The sequence below is a fragment of the Antedon bifida genome, chromosome 5 (assembly GCF_963402885.1).
Source record: "Antedon bifida chromosome 5, ecAntBifi1.1, whole genome shotgun sequence".
Lineage (NCBI taxonomy): Eukaryota > Metazoa > Echinodermata > Crinoidea > Comatulida > Antedonidae > Antedon > Antedon bifida.
In genome coordinates this window covers 18852102-18875869 of record NC_136230.1, presented here as the reverse complement: position 1 = coordinate 18875869, position 23768 = coordinate 18852102, and the positions used below count along the sequence as shown (strand labels likewise).

The following is a 23768-nucleotide window of genomic DNA, read 5'->3' as shown; positions in this document are numbered from 1 at the left end:
ATTTTTGGTGAAAGTTAATAACTATTATGATACTTCAAAATGACCCACTTTTTTTCGAAATATTTTATTTTTTTTTTTTTTGGAATTTGACAAAGGGACAATACATCTTTAACGTTTGCAGTGTCAATACGGTACTGGCCAAATTCGGACAATTGGAGACTAGAAACTCAGAAATTTGACAGGTTTTATTAAAATCTCCTAAATAAAAGATAATACAGGTGTGTAAATTCCTGTATGAATTTTTATGTATAAAAGAAAATTTTTTTGTTATATGTTGCTTTCGAAAAAACACGACCTTAAGGAGAATATATATTTCAGCCAAATTCTAACAAATTTGGGATTATATCTTCATTATCTCCTTGCCAAAACAATTCACATATTATATTCTACCGCTGTTATGAATTTCATATTAATTGGTGCATTTTTCTTGATTTTCCAAAAAAACCGACCGTGATTTTGCCCGTTTAAAATCCAAAATTGCTTTTCGTGATTTTCACAAAAATTATTTTTGACGCAAGCGCACTTCTTCTCGAAACGAAGGAACGTCGCCCGCCATATTGAAATAGCGATCGGTAAAATGTGTGTGTATAATGGTTACTCATGACCTGGATTGACAAGCGGGGACTAGAATTATTACATTAGGCCTACTCCATGATCAAAGGGATTGCCGATCAAAGTAAGTATGCCTAGCCCATTATGGGTTTTAGAGTTTGTATTGGTGTGTACTGTAGGAGTTTACCAAATTTAAGTGTGTTGTAAATCACTCCCGGCAGTTTTTAGTACGTACGGTTAGGCCTCTAGCCTAGTAGGGGAGTGATTGCATGAGTCTCTAGACTCGTTCACGGACGAATTCCGATCGGGCCTAGCCTAGACGACGATCAGCTCCACGGACGATCAGGTTTAACCGTTCTAGGCATTTTATGTTATTTATTTTCTCCATGGTTAAATTATACCAACTCTGAATCTTTGTATATTTTTTTTAATAATTATGGTGACACACAATCGGACATTAATTAAGCCTAGTTTAGGCCTAGGCCTAGATTAATACTAAATAAAGTGAATAGGCTAGGGCCTACAGTAGTAGGCCTAGCCTACCCAGGGAGTTGTTAATTAGACAACTCCCTGGCTTACCCAGGCCTATGACATGAAGTTCATATGTAGTGAGTACTGAATTTTATTGATAATGTATGTGATGAATGAATACTCTACAGAGATCCAGAATCTTTACACTAATATTAATAATAATAATAATAATATAACTTGGACATTAGTAACTCTAGGTCTAGTAGTAAGCCTAAGACTGCTAGATAGCATTTACTGTAACATCCAATAATTACTGTTTATGTAGAAAAAGTGTGTATGGCTTTATTTTAAGACTAGCACTATTATAGTGCTACTAGCAGTAACCTGTGCTCCGTCTGCCTTAATATTTGGTTATACTAATTCGCATGGGATGAGTAAGTACTGGATAATATCCCTGATAAAAGTACTCTGACAAACTATTGTATCAAGAATAAAGTTCGGAACTATTTACGGCCATTGATTTTTTATTCCTTCACTTTGAAATATCTGTAAATTTAAAAATGAAAGCAATACTGGATATGGAACTTCATTGTCTTACTGCAGGACATTACAAAAACAAAAGACAATAAAGAAAAATTGTGCTGTGTGAATATTAATCTAGGGTGCGCATCAGAAAGTGACAACGTGCATGTACATGTCGAATAGGAGGGTAAGAAACAGAGATGAGAGGATGAACTCTGTCAATCAGACAGCAGTTTAAAACATGTTATGATAAAATATGAATTGCTAATTTATAGAATTAAGGTATGAGGTATTGGAATAATAATAAAACTACCTGCTTACGGATTTGAAATCAACACACAAAAGTGCATATGATTGTTGTAGTCGAAATTAGATGATGCGCGCCAATAAAAAAGTGGAATAAAAACTACATTTCTGCCTAAATTATACAAATGACCTCATATTGCTCACAATTTTAAATAATGTGTTTTCCATAATTGTGGTGTTTTTTTTTGTGTAGTGTTTATTTTTATTCATTTACATTTTTTTAAATTTCGATGGTTTTTGACATTTTGCATTTATTTTATTATTTACAAATTTCGCGAATTCGAATGGCCACAGCGTCTTTACTCACTGAGCTAACCATGATTTACAAAATATAATTAAATAAAATGTTCCATAAATTGTTAAAGATGTATTGTCCCTTTGACTAATTCCAAAAAAATAAAAAATAACGGATTTCGAAAAAAGGTGGGTAATTTTGAAGTATCATAATACTAATAGTTATTAACTATCACCAAAAATTTGTCGAAAAAAAAATCATTTAACTGAAATACAGACGTTTTTTTGTTAAAAAAATAACTCTGACTTCCAGTCAAAGTTTTCGATCAAAACATACCCCATAATGAAACGCGCTTGTTTGGCTACTCTGTATGCATAATCATAAAACTTCCTCACGATCTGTGTGAAAATACCTTCTCAACCGTGACGAGTTGTAAACAATCCTAATTAGCATATGCATAATGCGTACTCGTGGTTTGAAATCTTTGTTTACTTTTGCTCGCGACGATTTTCCAGACGAAATGTAATCAAACTAATTTACCTGTTAATTACGTAAACTTGTTGCTTTTGGCTCGAATTTTCGACTTAAAGTGAATAACTTTAATATTACTTAGATATGGCCAATTTAAATTTAGAAAAATTTGATCTTCATTTTTTTGTGTTTCAAGGGACAATACATCTTTAATTATAATTTCAAGTTGTCAGTTCAGCAACTGGTTGTAAGAAATAGATACATTTGTAATTACTGTAATTTGCAAACATTTAAATTTTTTTTGCTGGACTTTTATATTTCAATGCTAAATTGAATTACAATTAAAGCCTAAGATAATTTTCTACAATAACCTGTTATTCAATATCTGCTAATGACTTAGGTAGTGTACACCCACTGCTTCACATTTTTCTTTATTTTAACAGATTCCTAAAATAATCCATCGGTCAAGTGTGGCTCACAATCAGGGAGACATGTGAACAAGACTGTTGTTTTCTCTCATTTTGTTTCAACACAATACATGCCATCGTTTTAGGATTATTTAAACCTACCCATCCAATTACAAACCTTTCTATTATAATAAGTGCTTTTTTTTAAAATAAAAGTACTGTACATTACCAAAGACTTCCAACTAGCTACTAAGCTAGTACTACAAATAAACAGTGTGTTTTCCGATGAAAGAGTATGCCTCAACCGAAAACATTACTAACACCCCTTAGTAATGAAATGGAATGAGTCTCAACAAACGTTTCTTGGATTCATCAAGTGAAGATGAGAATGAGATAAGCAACAACACTGTCTGGGCTTCAAACTCTTCCTACTGTAAATTCATTGACAGTATAAATTTTGGCTATGTATTCCTAATTTACTTGAATGATTGTTTTTTATAGGAACCAATGAGAGAAAAAAGAAATATTCGTCATCCCATGAGGAATTTCAGAAAGCAGTTCTCAGGCACAGTGGTGGTTTTTGCTATGTTAAAGGGGAAATTTACCGAGTAAGTTTATTATAAAAATGTAATGTAAATGCATTGTTCAAAAAAGTTCCACAATTTTTAATTTTGCACAAACTTTTATTGTACAACCTCAATTGTAAATCGGTGATGATGTAGAGGGTGCATTTGTAATCTTACTGTATCTCCTTGTTTACTGTTGTAAAGATTGCTAAAACAGACATACAGGTGAGTCATTTCAATTGCTAATTTGATCAACTAAGACAATCAATGTTGATGTTGTAATTAGTAAACATATTCACAATGAATCAGCAGAAAGAAAATATGATGTTAACAAGATTTGTGTTTTTTAGATTTATTTTTAAAATGTATTTCATAACAAATTTTGTCGCTTTTTTTTATTAAAAGAAAATTTAATTTGTTAATATTGTTAATTAAATTTTCTTATTTGTTCCAGCATTTCTTAAATTGTAAACATATATTTTATTGTATATTATACAGTATTTGTTTATGTTAAAAGTAAGAAAAACATAAAGCAGTGGGTGTACCTCAAAAGCCATTGACAGTATTAGCTAGCGATATTGTTGTACCTGATTGGTAATGGTAAATGTCTATTCCACCTTTTTTGTTTTACCATCTGCAAGCAAGCATTCTTGTGACAAAGAGATATCATGTAATACTACTGTACAATTTTGTGGCAGTCTTTCACTAGAATAATTAATTGTAGTCTTTCTTCATTTTGATTTAGACAATATGTTATAGCCATCTAATGGAGATCTTCTTTTCCATGCATTTCTATTTCCTTCCCAAGTAACAGGGGCGGATCTATGGATTTTCATAAATAGGGGGCCGATATGGGAAAATAATCGTCTAGGGGGGTTTTTCTAGATGCCCGGACATAGCATCTGAGGCGTTTTGGCCAGTCGATTCTTGTCATATAATTATCTGAATATAGTGGGTTTTATAGACCATAGCCTATTTAATATACGAAACTGTTTTTTTTTTTTTCTTTTTTGTGCCAATAGCCTAAAGCCTGTTTTCCTGTTGACGAAACGTTTTGACTAGTTGCATTAAGTTGCGTTGAATGTTCAAATCATTAAAGTTGGAAAGAGCTGGACCAAGATGATTAATGGTTTCTTACAGATGGATGAGAAGTTGAACATCTCAAGGTAGTTTTCATTTGATATACATTTCTCTGTTGGTAAACTAGTATAAACCAGATGTTTAAATGTCACATTATAATGAGCATGAATTCATTTTGTTTTGTTTTTAAGTTTTCTCTACAACATTACAATATTCAGGAGCATGTTCATTGATTGTGAATCATATTAGCTGATTATAGTCAATATCAAATTAGTTGTTGTGATTTAAAAACAAATGCTATGTTAAAATGCTGACACTATGTAACTTGGGTGTAGTAATGCGTCATTGTGTCTTGACACAGGAAACCTATTAATTGCCAAACTATGATTTGATATATTTTTGTTCTCTATTGATTGATGATATGGATATGAAATCAGAAAATGTGGAGCTGAGCAGAGTTGATGAATGAAAAGCTTCTCAATCAAATTGACAAACTGAATGAAGTGGTTGCTGTATGGATTGTAATTGTAAGTTTCATGTTTAATATTTATATAATATTGAAACTAATAAATTCCACCCATATTCATGTGATGTATGTTTTGATATACTCCTATTTCATATTTATTATAAAAATTGGATATTACTGTCAGCAAATTACCTAATTCTGGGATTTGTCTGTTATTAAAAATGTTTGACTATTGTTGTGTACATATTCACATACATGTGTTTTTCTGTTTATTATTTTCTTGTACTGTAGATCTGCCAGATGTTTTACGTAAACTTAGCAATTGTTTAGCAGATGTGTCCACCAAACGATCGTCCATGTTTTCCAGATCAATTGCGACAATCTCTGGCAAAAATAATCCTAGGTAATTCATCAAGTTCATTTTACGATTTATCCTCTGTTAAATAGGTGTTCAAAATTAATCATTTTTACGCCTTGTATATTTGTCCGGAACTACAAAGTGCAGTAAAATAGTGAGACTGAGTTTAAGGTTAGTTGCTCTATGTAATGCTGAACGAATGATCACAGCCTTAATTTGGAGTGGAGTTGTGGCTTGGTGGTTATGATGCTTGGTTACCAATTCAAGGGTCCTGGGTTCAAGTCCTGTCAGGTGTCTGGATTTTTTCTAATGATAAATTACAACTCCACTCCCAAAGACTTGTAATAAGAATTTGTTTATGTAGAGCATCTTCTGTATGTTTGTCTTGTGAATAGGATTACCACCTTTTAGTATAGTATAGTGAATGAATTCGCTTATGGTTATCCTTGGCAATTTCCCCAAATATAGAAAGAATTTTATTAATTCATTCTTTTCTCAGTATAGAAGTAATTTAGAAGTTAGTCACAAGTTTAAATTGACTTTTATTAATACAATAAACTAAATTATTGTGCTGTCAGTATTTCTTTAATTTATAGTGTGTTGCAATTTCCACTATCAAAGAGTTTCTTTAGCAATAACTTAATCATCATAATCTCGTTTGTCCACTTATGGTGCCAGGCCTTCTTGTCCTCCACCTTTTTTTTCGATCCCCATCTACAGTACTATACCTAGGTCCACTTCTCTTCCATTATGCTTAATACAGTGTAACCATCTCTTTCTCGCCCCCCTCCCCCCCCCCCCCCCTTTTGGTCTTCTACCATTCCTACTCTTTCTGCTATCCATCCGATTATAGCATTCTTCTCCCTCATCTTTATATATCCATACTATTGTAATGTAATGATATACTTTTATAATTAAGAAATCAACCTTTGTATTTGTATTTGAGTTCACAAACTTGACCCAGAAAGTCCAGAGGAGAGTTTGTCCAGATGTTTTTAATGTCCATTTAGTTTATAATAGAATCCCTAAAGAAAACACTTTGTGACTTTTCCCATCGTTAAACCAGGAGAGATTGACACTATTTAAGTACAGATTTGACAGTGTCATCCATCATTGAAATACCTTATTATACCGTTAATCACTCCCACTTAAACACCCCTGGACCAACTTAGGACCAATCGTTACCCTCACAGATTACGTAGTGACATATGCAAATGAACCGAAGCCAATATACTCCCAAGTTTCAGATGAGCCCAGACACACTTCACAGCCACTTCTTCAGAAGAACACCTTACAGCCACAACACGGAACACACACCTTACAGCCACCTCACGGAGCACACACCTTAGAGCCACTTTACAGAGCACACACCTCACCGACAGCATCACTAATCCTCTGTTCCTTAGTCAGTTAGTTAGCTGCATCATTATTATTGTATCAAGTATATTCTGAATAAATAATATATGTTACGACAGCAAAGCGAGTAAAGAGTCTTCCTTACAAAGTACCTCATAACAACATTATATTACATGGTGGAAGACCCGGATTTTTATAAGGAACAGAGCGAGGAAACCAAAATTTACAAGAAAATTAACATAAAGACAAGAAGCAGAAAATAAAAGCAAGAGATAATTTCTTGAAACAGAACAAGATACGAAGACGAAGAAAACCAGCCACCAGTCAGATAATTGTTTGATAGGAGAAAACTGAAAATTACACGAAGACAAGCTAAAATTTATATTTTAATCAGACAAGCAGAGTTTTTTTCAATTAAGCATTTAACTGGAACGAGACAAGCAGAATTTTTTCAAGTAAGCATTTTAACTGGATCAAGAGAAGCAGAATTTTTTTCAAGACAGCATTTTAACTGGATCGAGGCAAGCAGAATTTTTAAATTTCGTATAACCGTTTGATGAAGATAAAGAAGATAATCAAGGAAGACACAAGAAGACTCAAGACGGAAAACAGAAGCAAGCGGACAAGAACTGTTTCATTTGGACACTTTCAACTTCACGCCAGTGTTTTTTTTTTCGAACGTTTTTTGAACATTTACTTTTTATTTTGACCATTTGAACATTGATGAACACTTTTCGCATTTCTTGAATTCGTTGTTTGAACATTTGAACGTTGTTGAACACTCTTAGCATTATTTCCTTTAATTCGTTTTTAATTGGATCCGAAGCATTGGGGTAAGTCAAAACCATTTTGAATTGTAACCCTGTGTGAAAGTTCATGGTATACACTTAAAATTTTTTTTTATTGTTAAATTAATCGTTAAATGAAACCACCGATAAGAATGAGAAAATTCAGAACACCGTTAATGTAGTAAATGACGAAACCAATATTGAATTTGTCGACGAACATGATAGGACACCCACCCAATTGCAATCAGATACCTTTACACACCCAACTAAAGTAGAACCCATTAACTTGCAACCTTACATTAACTGTGTAGAGAATAACATGGGATTAGCAGCCCCATTCCAAATGAAAGAAGAACAAATTAAGGAACAAACTAATTTAATTATGACAGCACCTAATGATTCAAATATGACATTAAACCGAGGTAGATTTAAAGCAGGACATTTCCAAGTTTTAGTTTCGTATTCTAAACCGACTTCAGCCAAACGTAACACCGATAAAACAAAACATGAATCCAATGTTCGAAAATTTTGGTGGAATATCGACAGATATAACGATACAGATAAATTGATTAAAGAGATTATTAATGATAAACAGATACCGATAAGTGGATCGCCAAAACGATTCATAAAACGTTTGTATAATGCAACAAGTTACTGATTTAATTTTTTTTGCAAGAATTTTTTTTAATTATGACATTTGCTAAATTAATGATAGCATAGTCTACGTATTTGATTTGATTTGTTTAGTAATGATGTGATTTCAGTTAAAGGAGAATTGAATTTATGATTAATATTGATTTTGTAACGAGTTTGATAATGATTATTTTTGAATTTTGATGATCGATATATTGAGATATTGAAAAGAACGACAAGCATTTTGTAACAAATATTTTGTTTAACCTTTGAGTCGTTAATCTCAAGCATTAATTAATTAATTGATATAAGAACAGGAGATTTTCTTAGTACTTTTAATTGTATTTTTACATTAAGTACAAAAGTCGAATTTGTCGACCGATTGAAATCGTAATTACCTGTGAATATAAATGCTTAAATCGATAAAGTTGTGATGATAACGATATATTGTGGATAAGTTTGTGTCAACGGGACACACATTTGTTTATTTTAAAGTTTTAAGTGATTAAGTTTGATATTTTGAGTTAAATATTGATTTTAGGCTAATCAGCCACAGTTTTCAGTTTTATGTTTTAATTTGATTGATTTATGTTTGAAGGCCATTAATTAGAACGCGATAAGTTGTCGCAGGATTTGTTGTATGTTCAATGTAACATACTATTTCTAGTTTAAGTTTTGTATTTTCATTTTTGACCGATTTATGTTTGATTTACGCGAATACCGTTATTATAGATTAGAGTGCATAATTAACAAGAGTTGCCTTCTTGACCGATGTTCTTTAGGGAAACCCAACCGTTGTGATGTCTTTATTTCGGTAATCCGAGTGTAGCATGCCTCCAAAGCAATGGACCCACAATTATGTCGATCTTGAAGAACACTTTTGTTTTTTATACATTTTTTTTCCCAAATTTTTTTATAAATTCCGGAAATTTTATACCAAATTCAGTTTTAATTTCAAATTTTTTTTTAAGAGAGAGAAGAGAGAGAGTGAAAGTGATAAGGTTACACTTCAGAGTCAATGGTTTTGGCTAACTCAATTTTTGCTTATATGTATAATCATGTTTTTTTCTTTTATATAACTTTAATTTTGCATGCCACTATTATAACCATTTTTATATTTTAAATAGATAGAAAAAAAAAACAGGGAAACAGAGGGATGTAATGTAATGATATACTTTTATAATTAAGAAATCAACCTTTGTATTTGTATTTGTATTTGAGTTCACAAACTTGACCCAGAAAGTCCAGAGGAGAGTTTGTCCAGATGTTTTTAATGTCCATTTAGTTTATAATAGAATCCCTAAAGAAAACACTTTGTGACTTTTCCCATCGTTAAACCAGGAGAGATTGACACTATTTAAGTACAGATTTGACAGTGTCATCCATCATTGAAATACCTTATTATACCGTTAATCACTCCCACTTAAACACCCCTGGACCAACTTAGGACCAATCGTTACCCTCACAGATTACGTAGTGACATATGCAAATGAACCGAAGCCAATATACTCCCAAGTTTCAGAAGAGCCCAGACACACTTCACAGCCACTTCTTCAGAAGAACACCTTACAGCCACAACACGGAACACACACCTTACAGCCACCTCACGGAGCACACACCTTACAGCCACTTTACAGAGCACACACCTCACCGACAGCATCACTATTCCTCTGTTCCTTAGTCAGTTAGTTAGCTGCATCATTATTATTGTATCAAGTATATTCTGAATAAATAATATATGTTACGACAGCAAAGCGAGTAAAGAGTCTTCCTTACAAAGTACCTCATAACAACATTATATTACACTATCTTAGCCTGCATTCATGAATTTTATCCCTCTTTTGTGTAACTTATAGTTTCACTCCTTTGATATCTCTCATGCATCTCATCTCAACAGCCTCCAGTTTCTTTATCTGCCATCGAGTTTCAGCCCCATGCATGCCTACTGGTCTATTCATGTAGTCTTATACCTGACTCTAGCTTCCTTGGCATCTCATCATATATCACTCCTCTAACATTCTTTCTCACTTCCTGTTCCTTGCAGTCTTCTTCTTCAGTTCTCTGTTCTCATGCAACCAGCTGCCTAGATACGTAACCTGCTTTAGTTGATATCTATATCTAAGACTCACAGATTGCTGGCGTGTTACACCTTTGTCTTAGCCTTGCTCATCCTTCCTATCAGTTATTGGGTTTGTAACTGTTCATACAGCTCTTCACTTGCTTTCTCTTAGCGTACCTTGCAGCTAACTTTGCTGCAGACATAGCCTGCTTATATCTTTCTCATGCTTTACTGGCTGGAGTTCAAGTTATCTTCTAATCTGTTATTTCCATTTCACTGCCTCCTGTATTTCCTTCGTCTACCACCACTCATCCGTGTTCCCTTTCTTTCCTAACTGCTGTCTCTATTATAATCATTCTGAACTGGTTCTATTTGGTCTCTGCCATTATATCTTCCCCATGGGATGGAATTGGTGGCATCTTCGTTGGCACCTCTCAGTAGTTTATAATACAAGATCTTAGTTTAGCCATAGCCTCATTAAAGACTTATCAATTTGTGTCTGCTGTCCACCACTTCTATAGGTGTGTATAGCTTCTTAAACCATGTGTTGGCAATCTATTCATTTAAGCTTCACACATAGCAGCTGCAGACCTTCCTTAATATTAACAATAAATAAATTATATAATAAACTATATCAAACAATTAATATTCTATCACTCTGTAGTTGTAATAATTATAGTTAGTTATAAATTGGTTATGTGACTTGTTTTTGTTTATTCAGATTAAATTGGCAGGAAGTCTTGAGGCACCAAAATATGTTGTGAAAATGTGAACAAGGGTAACTTAGAAAAAATACAGCAGATGCCTATTTCTTTTCAAGGGAGCATATGGCATTCCTTGGTAATCTTTACCCGATGTGCACAAGATAAGGTTAACTAAACCAGTATTAGCTAGTGATATTGTTGTACCTGATTGGTAATGGTAAATGTCTATTCTACCTTTTTTGTTTTACCATCGGCAAACATGTCCACTCACCCAGTCATTAGTTTTTCCCTCTGTCCATCTAACTTTTAGAATCCTCCTCCACAGTCTCATCTCAAATGCATCTATCATCAATTTTTAGTGTCCAATTACTGATCAAATAAAACATATTGATTTTTGGAGGTTTTATGACATATCTGATACAGCTACTGTATAACCCATCACCTAGTACTGATATGTTAAAGGAAATATTTTTTCAAATGGCTCTCATACTTATTCATATATTATATGTTGTGTGTTTTGTATCGAAACTTGTTGTCATGAAAGAGTTTGCAGTCATACATAATTGTGGATATTGTTTTTTTAATTTGTTGAATAAAGATACAGATATATATATATATTTGCATGTACCTAATTTTTATGGGTCGAATCTTTTCTTGTTAGAGCATTTCTCTGCTTTAAAGGAGAACCAATAAATAAATAAAATATACAATAACTTATAAATTATTGTTTTCTCTTTTAGATATTTTAAAAAGCTGAGAGTTTGGTGTGGAAAAAATATGTATACAGACGGCTATCCAGCAGTAACCTGTAGCAACGTCAACATAGCAATCCGGTAGACTAATTTCTCGCGTATTATTAGGCTAGAGAAATAGAAAAGATATATATATTTATATACATAAAACATCAATGTGAAAAATAATATTATTTATAGCATTAGTATTTATTATATTTATGGCGATAAAAATGGCGAATGTAAAAAAACAGTAGGCCTATGTTAAGGTAAAATAAAAAACATAGATGCTGACAAAAAAAATTTTAATTCACGACTAATATATGACCTTAATGTTTTATTTGATTGGTGTGTACTCAAAATTCTCTGGTGCTTGACTAAAAAGTCATGAATTGCATGTCTGCTTTGCAACAAAAATACCATAAATACAATTTTGCTTTAATGATAAACCAATTACTATTGTTTAGACTTTATTTTTTGATGTTACCCTTCAGAATAATCTAAAGTCGAACAAATAATTGATAACATTGTTACCAAGGCCCAGTAGAAAACTGTTTATGTTGCGAACCCTTACAAACAATCTGGGCTTCACAAAACAACCGTCCACAAAGGATATATAAGAAGATGCAGATGTTGTGTGGCACCCAGGTCTAAGTAATACTATTGAAACTATACAGAAAGGGGTATGTTGTATTATCCTTGGAATTTAAACTAGCCCTAGAAATTCAATCTGCTCTTGAAGGGTTTGATAACTAAACCTCATTCTTCTGACCTCGTACCTCCCGCTCGTTACCAAAAACATAATAGAACACCTAATTGTAATAAAATCACTCAATTTATACAAAACCTGATTCTTTAATAGCCCAATTCCATATTATATTCAATTACTTAATGACTCATGAATTATATATTGTATACCTGTAGTGACTACACAGAGCCACTCTTCTGATTGGTATTGCTGTTGGCCATCTTCCAAGGATGATGCCATACGCCTCTAAGTTTACTGTTTTATGTATTTCTCCTTGATTCATTGAGATTTAAATTGCAATTTTTATATTGTAATTTTTTTTAATAGTAAATATTCTTATTACCTTACAAGCAATTTGGCCCTTTGAGCCACCATGTGTAATATGTTGTTTTATGAAATAAAGTAACAGATATATATATTATAACAACATTGTCATTTTTATATTATTTTGAAAAAATGTGTTTTGTTTAGAAAATGTAATGATATATGCGGTATATAGCTTGCTGTTGTTTTAGCTATTCCAAATCCACTGTAAAAATAATTACATTTAATGCAAAGACGAATATGAAAAACAGTGTGTTATGGCGAAAATAATGAAATTATATTTGTTGAAAATTCTATGGAAATTAGTGTAAACTAGGTCTACACACATGTTCTAGCTATTCCAAATCCATTATAAAAATAATACCATTTATAATGCAAATGGCGAATGTAAAAAAAAACAGACGTTAAGGCGAAATCGCAAAATTATATTTGTTGACAAATGTTATGGACATTTTAATTTAAGACTGCTTTAATATCACTCTCCCCTGATATAGTATAGTTTAAACTACACACTGTTCTAGCTATTCCAAATCCAGTATAAATTATAATACCATTTATAATGCGATGTAGGCCTAGGCCTAAATGGCGAATGTAAAAAAAACAGACGTTAAGGCGAAATCGCAAAATTATATTTGTTGACAAATTTTATTGAAATTTTAATTCACGACTGCTTTAATATCACTCTTCCCTGATATAGTGTAGTCAAAACTACTATCACACATGTTCTAGCTATTCTAAATCCACTAAAAAATAATAATACCATTTATAATGCGATGTAAATGGCGAATGTTAAAAAAACAGACGTTAAGGCGAAATAGTAAAAAGAGCTGTCCCCAATTAAACGAGGGGTTCTACTATAATATAAATGTAGGCCTACACTATAATAGCTTATGAGAAGAAAATTTACTACACAAATGTTATAATGTAAAAGAAAAATACTAGTATCAAGTTTTTTTTTTTAAATAACTTAGGCGCACTTTTAGTAAAAAAAATGTTGTAAATGTATAATAGAACCATAGGCATCATATTTTGAAAAATAAAAAATGTCCAAATCATCTAAAATTTTAGTAAATTACCCAATTTTTATACTAAAGATAAATAAATACATATAGAATTATTGTACCAAATTTGAACAAAATTGAAGTTGGTTAAGTATTTTTCCACGATGGTTTTTGAATGGTGTTTTTACAGTTTTATTTTATCCAAATAATACTAAATTTCTATCACTAATAAAAATCTAACTTTTCGATATACTGTATTACAATTTTGGAATTAAATACTCTTTTATGAGTGGAACATACTTATGCTATTAAATATTAAAATGTAATGTAATTATTAGTCATTAATTAGATATTACTTAACTTTTTTTCCCCGTTATTTGAAACCTACGCGAAATAATAAGAGAGGACGCTGTTTTACTGGTAATAGATATGGTTATTATGTGTTGTATTCTTCCGCTCGAGTATTCTTTAACCCCCACAGACTACATCGCCCAGATAAATAGCGAGATCCTAAATATTTTTGTATTCTTATACTATAGGAAAGATGATTCCATTTTGCTAAAGGAACCTTTAGAAATACAATAGCTTTATTTATTTGCAGTTTATTCAACAAGAAACGGAAACTAAATATCTAAATAAATAAAGTATAGACATAATGAATTAAATTAATAAGTACTTTTAGTACGAGAAAATGTATTATCAATGGGCAAAATGTGTAGCATTGATGCCATAAAAAATAAATTGACGAGTATCGGTAAAAATGTAGGCTTAGCTCGTGGTTCAGTGTAGAGAGGAGGAAATTCACTTCAGCTGCGTATCCTTATTACCACAACGCTAACGAGGACTTAATTATGGGTGCGTCTGATGTTACATTGTCCGTTCCCGGAATTATTACCTCCGCCAAGGAGGTTATGTTTTCACCCCTGTATGTTTGTTACCTCCGCCAAGGAGGTTATGTTTTCACCCCTGTATGTTTGTGTGTGTGTGTGTGTCTGTGAACAGCCTGGAGGCCACATTTTTTATCCGATTCTCACCAAATTTGGCAACAATGATCTATGCCCCAAAAGCTCGGACGAGTTCGAATTTGAGGGGAAAAGGTCATAGGTCACAACTAACAAAAAACTATTTTACTGCCTAGAGACAACAGTTTTTATCCGATTCTTACCAAACTTAGCCACAATGATCAATGACAAATCATATAATTGTGGTTAAATTTTGAAGGGTCAGGGTCAAAGATCAAGGTCCACAAAAAAAAAAAAAAAAAAAGAAATAAAAAAATAATTAAAAAAAAAAAAACCTCAGTGGGACTTGAATCAGCGATCTCAACTGTGAGAGGCTGGATACATAACCATTACACCACACTGTCATCCACAACTTTGTAGTGTGCAGTTAACATATTTACACTTAGAACTAATAAAAAAAAATGTAAAAAAAAAAATATTCAGGGGGCATTTTATGTAGGGGAATTTTACAGTAGGCGGAGGTTTGTACTCTCGGAGTACCCTCTAGTTATAGATGTAACACTGTTCGTTCGTTTATTTCCTTTTAAAAAGAAGTCTCTAGACTGAGGTCCGCCTTTTTCCATTATTTTTGAACATCTATCCATCCGGATTTGCATCGTTTTTTGTCTAATTAATGTTTTAAATTCTAGAGAATATCCCTTATAGTTTCATTAAAGTCAGAATTAGTTTTGTTCTTACAATAAAGTCGGTGTGCTCGACAAGCTTTTTTTCGTTTTTCCATTGACTGTTCAATATCACAATCAAACCATTGTTTACTTTTTCTGGACTGTTTTTAATAACCTATTGTCTCTTCGGCAGCAGACACTACAAGGCGTTTCCATGATTCCCAGCTTCATTAGCATCTAAAAATGGGCTGGGTCCCAGTTAGTGAATTTAGATTCAAGGTCCTGTTGGAACGTTGTCCAATCGTGGTTATACTTTATATCCCATCGTTGTTTAAATGTTTCAGGGATTGTGTTATTATTATTAATGATTCCACATTCATATCAATTATAAACATTTTATGATCGCTACCTATATGTGAAAGTTACATTGGTCATCTATCATGAATTCATTTATATCGTTTTTAATATTTGTTAATACAAGACCATAGGCCCTAATCCAAAACACTTTTATGTTGATTCTTTTACCCACGTAAATACTCCTGTGCATTTTTCACTACCGTTAAGGATAAACAGATTTGGTAGAACTATTAAATTGCACTTTTACCCATAGTCGTTCGAGAGTATCACATCTCGTATCTAGTACATCCATTGTCATCTATGATCTTAATGTCGTCCCTAATTAGGAAGCCGATCCCGCCTTGACTTTTTTTAGCATATGATGATCTATTTTTCCCAATCCAATTATAACCTTTGATTTGCATATCTTCCTTATCTTTTAGAAATGATTCAACTATTCCAAAATACATTAATTTTATTGATATTTACAAATGTTTGGATATCATATACTTTTTGCTTTTGTAGCCTCTGATATTATTGTATGCTATTTTAATGTTAGAATTAGTATTACGAGTCAAATGGCCGAGCGGTTAAGGCAGGGGCGCCGTTTACCGTACCTAAAGAGCCAACAACATCAGCAAGAGTTCGAGGCCGACTCGCTCCTAGTTCTGGTGGTTGAACAAGACTTCTCGGATAAGGACTATAAACCGTAGGTCCAGTGTACACAGTTATAACCTGTGTGCACTTTAAAGAACCCAGTTCATTATTCGAAAAGAGTAGGGGGTTACTCCGGTGAAACGGTTCACAAAATATCCCCTGTATCAGGGGGATTACCACCTATCTGATAGGACAGTGATTAATTCACTATTGGTAATCCTTGGCCACATTGCCTAAAGACATAAAATAAAAAAAATAAAAAATTTAGATTTCTTTTTACCCCGTCTAACTTTAACATGTTTATGTTTATTTGGAGGCACGTTGTTTAACTTAGGATCAGGATTTACACTATAATATAGCGATATCTTCGCTATTTTTGTTAATTGTTATCTCATTTATACTACAGGTATTGTTATTACATTCGTCAATTAAGAAGTCGTATACATATTGTCATGGTTAAAAGACATTACATTAACCCACAGGTTTCTCCTGGTTGGTTCAGGATCGGTGTTTACCTCATTTTAATTGCCTGTTTCCTATTGTCGTTATGGTTCATAATGAGGTTCATAAAAAATATGCATGCATGAGCGATTTTCAATTGACCAATCAATTGCGTTGATTCTGCCGGAATTAATCCTAACCACTTTGTAACTACGGTAATATTATACCTGTCTCTATTTACCAACAGCGTACCACCACCAAAACAACTGTCCTCGGCCGGCCGTGATCCGAAAATACATCTACATCGTCGGCGGTTGCTAGGAGAGAGGCGCAGTGTAAAGTGTGTTTATCATCGAAAGATTGTATAAGCCGGGACCTAGCTAGGCCTAAAAAGGCTAGCACCATCTTCTCTCTCTAAACGCTGCACTGTTTGTGAGAAAAAAAAGGTAAGCCTAGGCCTAGCCTAGGCCCTAATTAATAAGAATTCTTTTGTAGGCTAGGCCTAGGCTAGGCCTAGGCCTAGCTAGGCCTGGCCCTAGCTAGGCCTAGATAGGGACTGGCATATATTTTTCAATTTATCTTTCTGCATTTGAATAGTGTTCAGTTTGAAAGAGTATATAATCATAAGCATTTTAAACTTTAAATCAACAAAATTGATTGAGTATTTCGAAAATTATGAATAAAATAAGGTGTACAATTTGGCACTCATCACTACTATATGCTTTGTTTACATAGGAATCCCCACCCCGCGTTTGTGACCTTGTACACAAATAGTCACTGGGTGAAAATACTACTAAAACACATATAAATACATTTTATGAACATATTTTTAATTAGAAAGTTGATGGTGACAAATATATATTTGCATAGTACCACATTTTGTTTGGAAATTGTGTCAAAAGCACAAAAATAAGATAGAAAGTACTTATTTTATGTTTACCCTCTCCCCGGACTGCGCGAATGTCCCGGAGGAATACCCCCACCTCAGCCAGGCTGTGTGATGACGTCATCAGGGACTTCGCGGCCTAGAATTGCTTACTCACCTAGCATCAGGTGATTTAAAACCTTTTGTGATCCAATATAGGTGATATTTATGTAAAACCAAAGGCGTACACTGTTAAAATATAAATATATCTAAAATATATAAGCAAAATCCCAAAAAAAAAAAATATTTTTTTCTGATTTTACTAACATTTCGAGCCCAAAATAAAATGTCATCGCGAAGACATGTGGGCAAAGGAATTTCAAATTATTTATCGGAATTTTCCGGAGAAGATCGTACAGTCATTCGTTTTTTCTGAATACCCAATCAGAGTTCGTAAATTCATGCGCAAGTTGACCCCTTTTTAACAGGTTAAGGGTCACACTTGTCTATTCCCTAAAGATGTCTGCTGCCCTCTAGCGGTTTTGCTAGTCGCTAGCCTAGAGGCTAGTATAGGGCTAGGCTAGGGCCTAGCTAGCCTAGGCCACCGCTAGTAGCCTAGCCGCCTAGGTACAGCATTTACACTTGAATATTATTTGTACCTCCGCCAGCGAGAATAGCATATAGGCCTAGGCTAGTGCATACATGTGCGATCGTAATTTACAGCAGACAGGTTGTATTACCCAATCAGGAGCGCGTCTTCCCGGTCAAGCAGAGTGCACGTGAACGTTTTTGTACACGCCGCAACTATTAATATTATTAGCAAAACCGTTACAGTGGCCACACAGTACCACTCTCTGTGTATTCTTTAGGCCTATCTATGAGACAAGTTGAATACATTTTTTATCAAATTTAGTCGTAATTAGAAACAAATAAAACATATAGGCCTAGGCCTAGCTAGGGTAGATGTACCAATTAGCGGTTTGTCCCAATTAGCGGTTAATTCATTTATTAATGTAATTCATTATTTATTCACAACTAGTATTATTTATCGCCCTGGCTAAAGATAAGGTACCCTATCCTAACTTCCGTTTGCTTAAGGTACGGTAAAATTGCATTACGTCATAATCAGCCAATGGGTTGCTGGTACGTGTGTGACATCATCGTATAAGGACTTTGGATTTGTTGTATCGCGAAAACAGTGATCAACCGCTTAACATTTTCTTTATGCTTCATTTATCGCTATTATCGCCGTCGTGTGTGACAAAAACTAAATGTAGCCTACGTCTGTAATTATTGAAAAGTCAAAACATGTTGATTTTAATTCTAGAATACAGAAAACCGTTTCAAAAGAGGCCTACTACGTACTATAACCTATAGCCTCATATATGAGTTTTTTTGTGTAGGGAAAGCGGTGTCAGGCTGTGGCCAGCTGCAGTGTACGCTGATTTCTGTGACTCAGCCCTGGGGCTACTGTCTAAATCATAGTATTTGAGGGCCCCTTTATTGTCCGCATTTGCTTGTTGTTTATGGTCACCATCTGTAAACAAAGGTTAATAAAAAATATAGGCCTAAATAGGCCATTTGGAATAAAAATAAAACCCTCATAGTAACTATGGACGAATGAACTAGACGCAACACAATTTCCAACATTGAATTATAATTCCTTTACTTCTAATTAGGCTATCAACATATCAGATTATAATACTACTACTATATGTTGTATAATGAAATAATATTTGAGATTGAGTGCATGTTTTAAACGCTTTATGTAACGTCCACCAACCACATGAACTTGCTCTATTACTACAGCTTCGACGTTGTCACCTGTTATTAAACTTCTGGATTCAACATTGCTGAGTCACAGAATCAGTGCACACATCTATGCAGCCTGGCGCTGCATTTTCTACAGACGCGATATGAAAAAATCCAAAGTCCTTATACGATGACGTCACACACGTACCAGCACCCCATTGGCTGATTATGATGTATGCAATTTTACCGTACCTTTAGCAAACGGAAGTTAGGATACGGTACCATATCTTTAGCCATGGCGATTATTTCTTTTTTATGTTAGTAGTGCCTTTTATTATTTAATATATTCTTTCAAAGTTACAATCCTTTATTTTATAATTCCCTAAGCTATTTCATCGCTAGCCATCAAAACAATGAATGACCTCTTGACCCCATGTGGAAAATTTCACGTCTTTAGCGCGAACTGAAGAAAGGGGGTACCCTCCACTTGATATACCTACAAACTGCATTTCACAATACTTCAATAAATAAAATACCTCATGGACTAGTCCATTGTACACTTATCTTACTAACTATTATGAGATGTAGAAGAAAAACCAGCTAATTGGACCAGCCATGTGGCCTGATCCAATTAGTTGTAGGTTGGTTTTTAATTAATATTTTTTCATTATTGTCACATTAAATATGTAAATGTAAACATATTTTCAATTAATTTTAAACTCTATACCAGACATTTTTGATTTTGCTAAAGAGTTACGTTCTACTGAAATTGGTTCAGATGATGTTCTGGTCTCTTATGACGTAGTTTCTCTATTCACCAATGTTCCACTTGATGAGACCATTAACATTCTTGTTCATAAGGCCTTTAAAGATGACTGGTTTAATATTGAACACGGTTTAAGGACCTACTTACAATTGTGACCAAAAATCAACTTTTCCAATATGATGGTGATCTATATGAGCAGGTTGATGGCGTAGCCATGGGTTCACCGCTTGAACCACTGATGGCAAATGTTTTCATGTGTTACATTAAAGATACCTTACAAGCAACAGGGAAAATGCTGCAGTTCTATCGTCGCTACGTTGATGACACAATCGTATCCATGCCAAGCCAGGTTTCAGCACAGAATTTTTTGAACACTTTGAACAATTCACACGATGCCGTTGATTTTACAATGGAAATTGCTAGAGATAACTCAATAAATTTTTTAGGTATGACTATCTCAAAAAACGATGTATCTCTTGAAACCAAAGTATATAAGAAATCCACTAATAAAGGCTTATTATTACATTATGATAGCCATGTGGATATCAAACATAAACGTAATCTAATTCACACAATGCTTAATAGGGCCTACAAATTGTCATCTACGCATGACATTTTCCTATCAGAGGTTGATAATGTAACAAAGATTTTTCAAAAGTTGAATTATCCTTTAGATCTTATTAGTAATATTGTTAAGGCTTTCAAGCAATCCATTAATACTTGTGTGACTCCTAGTAATACTAATGAAGATATGCTAACTGATGAATCTCCCCAGCCTATTAGGATTGTACTACCGTACAAGGATCAAACTTGTTGTAACACGGTTACTAAACAACTTTAACAACTTAGTGCGAAGATTGAAAATGATATTTTACCAGTATTTACAAGTCGTAAGATAGGTGACACCTTAAAACCGAAAGAAATGAAACCCAGAATCATTAATTCACAATGCGTTGTGTACAAATTTCAATGTGGTTTGTGTGATAGTTACAAACTATGTCGGTTACACTAGCCGACACCTTTACAAACGCATTAATGAACATAACAAAAGTATTATAGGCGATTACCTAAAACAACATGGCATAACTGGTGATATCTCAGAATACTTTAGAGTTTTATCTAAATGTAACAATAAGTTTGATTGCCTAATTAAGGAGATGTTGTGGATCAATCAATCAATCAATCAATCAATTTATTTGGAAATTGCACCTTCACATCGGTGGCACACACAGTAAGTGGTGCATCCATATTAAACACAATTAACATAAAATGACGGATACGGATACTTAAGCTAATTTACAAAGTTAAAAGATTAAAAAAAAAATAAATAAAAAAAAAAAAAATTATTACTATATACTGTGGCAATATTTGTCTGACATGAGTTGATACATCATTTTAGTTAAATATATTTATATAATGCATAAAGAGGAAGTAGTTACAAAAATAATTGTTGATGATGCTATTAAAATTATAATGATAGATAATATTGAAATGGTTTCTTATACAGTATAGTAATAACAATAATACATAATGATACAAAATGAAATATATATTAACAAAAAAAAAACAAAAAAACCAAAATACATTCACATAACGTCATAAGTTACTATGGAAAAAAAAATCAAAAAAAAAAAATCTTAACTATACTATACTTTATTTCGTTATAAAGTAAATATATTTAATGTAAGGTATAGCATGTTAATCATTACATTTACAGTTATACATTAGTAGTACCAGACTGGTATTTAAATATTTAACATTTTGGTACGTGAAGCCCATGCTTGTTTTAAGTAGCTTTTGCAAAACATGTCAAATATTTCATTTACTTTATTAACAATTGCTGGTTGCGTCCCAGTAGGAAGGCTAGTGTCACTTCCTAGTGTTAGTTTTAGTTTTAATACTGGGTTACCTAGTAGGAAGTGCAACCAGAATGTATAGAGATTACTATTATATAGGTTACGCTCAAGTTTACAATATTCCGTTAAGCGTAGATCATCAAAATATTTGCATTTGAACATAAAATGTATAATGTCTTCTTTATCATTTTTACATATAGGACATGTACCATCATTATCTTCTTCCCATATAGATTTCTTAAGGTTAAGTGCAAGTGTATTTGATCTTGCCTTAAATTTAAGACTTGCCCCTAAGAAATCTAATTTATCTAAAAGATACGGCTCTATATATGGTGTGGATTTAAGTGTGACATAATTCATCAATGAAGTTTTCTTTCTGGCTTGGTCAAAAATTTGGATACCATCAATACTTTTAATTATATTTTTTGAAATGTTTACCCATTGATTGTTAGAGATAAAACCTACACTCAATAAACAATTGGATTCCATCAAAGCTAAATTGTTTATCTAACTCAGTAGGAGGAGCTAATTACTTAATTAGCCCTCAATTAGCATTTCCTGTCACCAACTTTGGTGTTTAGTGCACATAATTATTATTGTTTTGTATTCACTTGATCTTGAAAATGGTTCTATGATGGTACCGAAACGTCGATCTCTCTTTTTGTCATTAAATTTTATATTAAAATTATATAGTAAACGTCTTTTAATTCGTAATTTTAAACATACTGTAATAAACAAGAATTAATATGAATTGTTTGTGTTTTATTTATGCTTTTAAACACTACGATCATGTTTACATTCTCAGTCACGTGACCAAACTCGAGCGGCGTATCAATTAAAAGCATTACCGCAAATTGGGTACTGCAATCTGGTGCACAGTTACCGCTGTTTGGTACATCAGCCGTCCTTAGTGTTTAATGAATTATTATTAATTAAGTGACCATTGTTTATTTTTTTATGTATTTTAATAAAGGATATACATTATTAATAATTGACAATTGTTCACTTACAACTATAATAACACATTTAGCGTAATAATGATTTGACCTTTCACTAACTGCAAATTGGTACATCTACCCATGGAGGTCTTTTTTATACCTCCATGATCTACCCTATTTACAATTAAAAAAATTTACCTTTATAATGTAGGCTTATATTTTTGTAATTATAGTTTCACCTTAAATTAACAACTGTAGGAGGTCAAAGAGACTATGGTTATTTTAAATTAAATTAGGGTTTTACACTAGCCTACAGGTAGGCCAGATCATAGAGGGAATTATTTCCTTACGGCAGCAGATGACAAATAAAAATAGCCAATCAACAAGGAAATGAAAGAGGTAGACAAGAGTGTTGAAGATATTAATAATATGTTTCAATTGTTACAATATTCAATTTAGGAAATGATAAACTGTTCGGTCTTCGGAGTTTACCGGTTTATGATTCCATTCATATTTATTATTTAACAGACTTTACTTGCAAATAAATGAGTTGAATAATTAAACCACATATCCTACAACTAGTAGTTAATACAGAATAATAAAAAAAATCAAAAAATACAAATATCAATTAATATATTATAATTTATTCATTTGTTACACATTTGCAAGCTTATAATAGAGTACAACTTATTAAATGATTTATAATAATAAATTTGAATATGATTATTTGTAATTATAATTTATTTATGCCT

The 23768-nt window shown here is 32.9% G+C and overlaps 2 protein-coding genes and 1 long non-coding RNA gene across 7 annotated transcripts in view; all 3 read left to right on the top strand.

Annotated features, from left to right (window-relative positions):
* Positions 1-588: 588 nt before the first annotated feature.
* On the top strand, positions 589-12871 carry LOC144842093 (uncharacterized). 4 transcript variants are annotated; one of them, XR_013612078.1, is made up of 6 exons: positions 589-676; positions 3466-3572; positions 4553-4696; positions 5048-5137; positions 5368-5479; positions 11715-12871. It is a non-coding gene; the product is annotated as an uncharacterized LOC144842093 (long non-coding RNA). The 4 variants fall into 4 exon arrangements; XR_013612080.1 differs by lacking the exon at positions 589-676 and adding an exon at positions 10992-11191 and having other exon boundaries at positions 2969-3572; XR_013612077.1 differs by lacking the exon at positions 589-676 and having other exon boundaries at positions 2974-3572.
* Positions 12872-17137: 4266 nt separating this feature from the next.
* Positions 17138-23768, top strand: part of LOC144842612 (dynein axonemal heavy chain 2-like) — a 182439-nt gene continuing 175808 nt past the window's right edge. For both annotated transcript variants that reach the window (XM_078699067.1, XM_078699066.1), the window contains exon 1: positions 17138-17285. The gene's annotated coding sequence lies outside the window, so the exon portion shown is untranslated. The remainder of the gene's footprint in view (positions 17286-23768) is intronic.
* LOC144843393 (uncharacterized) lies at positions 20437-21063 on the top strand. Its single transcript, XM_078700178.1, has one exon. The coding sequence runs from the start codon at positions 20437-20439 to the stop codon at positions 21061-21063; it is 627 nt and encodes a 208-aa protein (XP_078556304.1).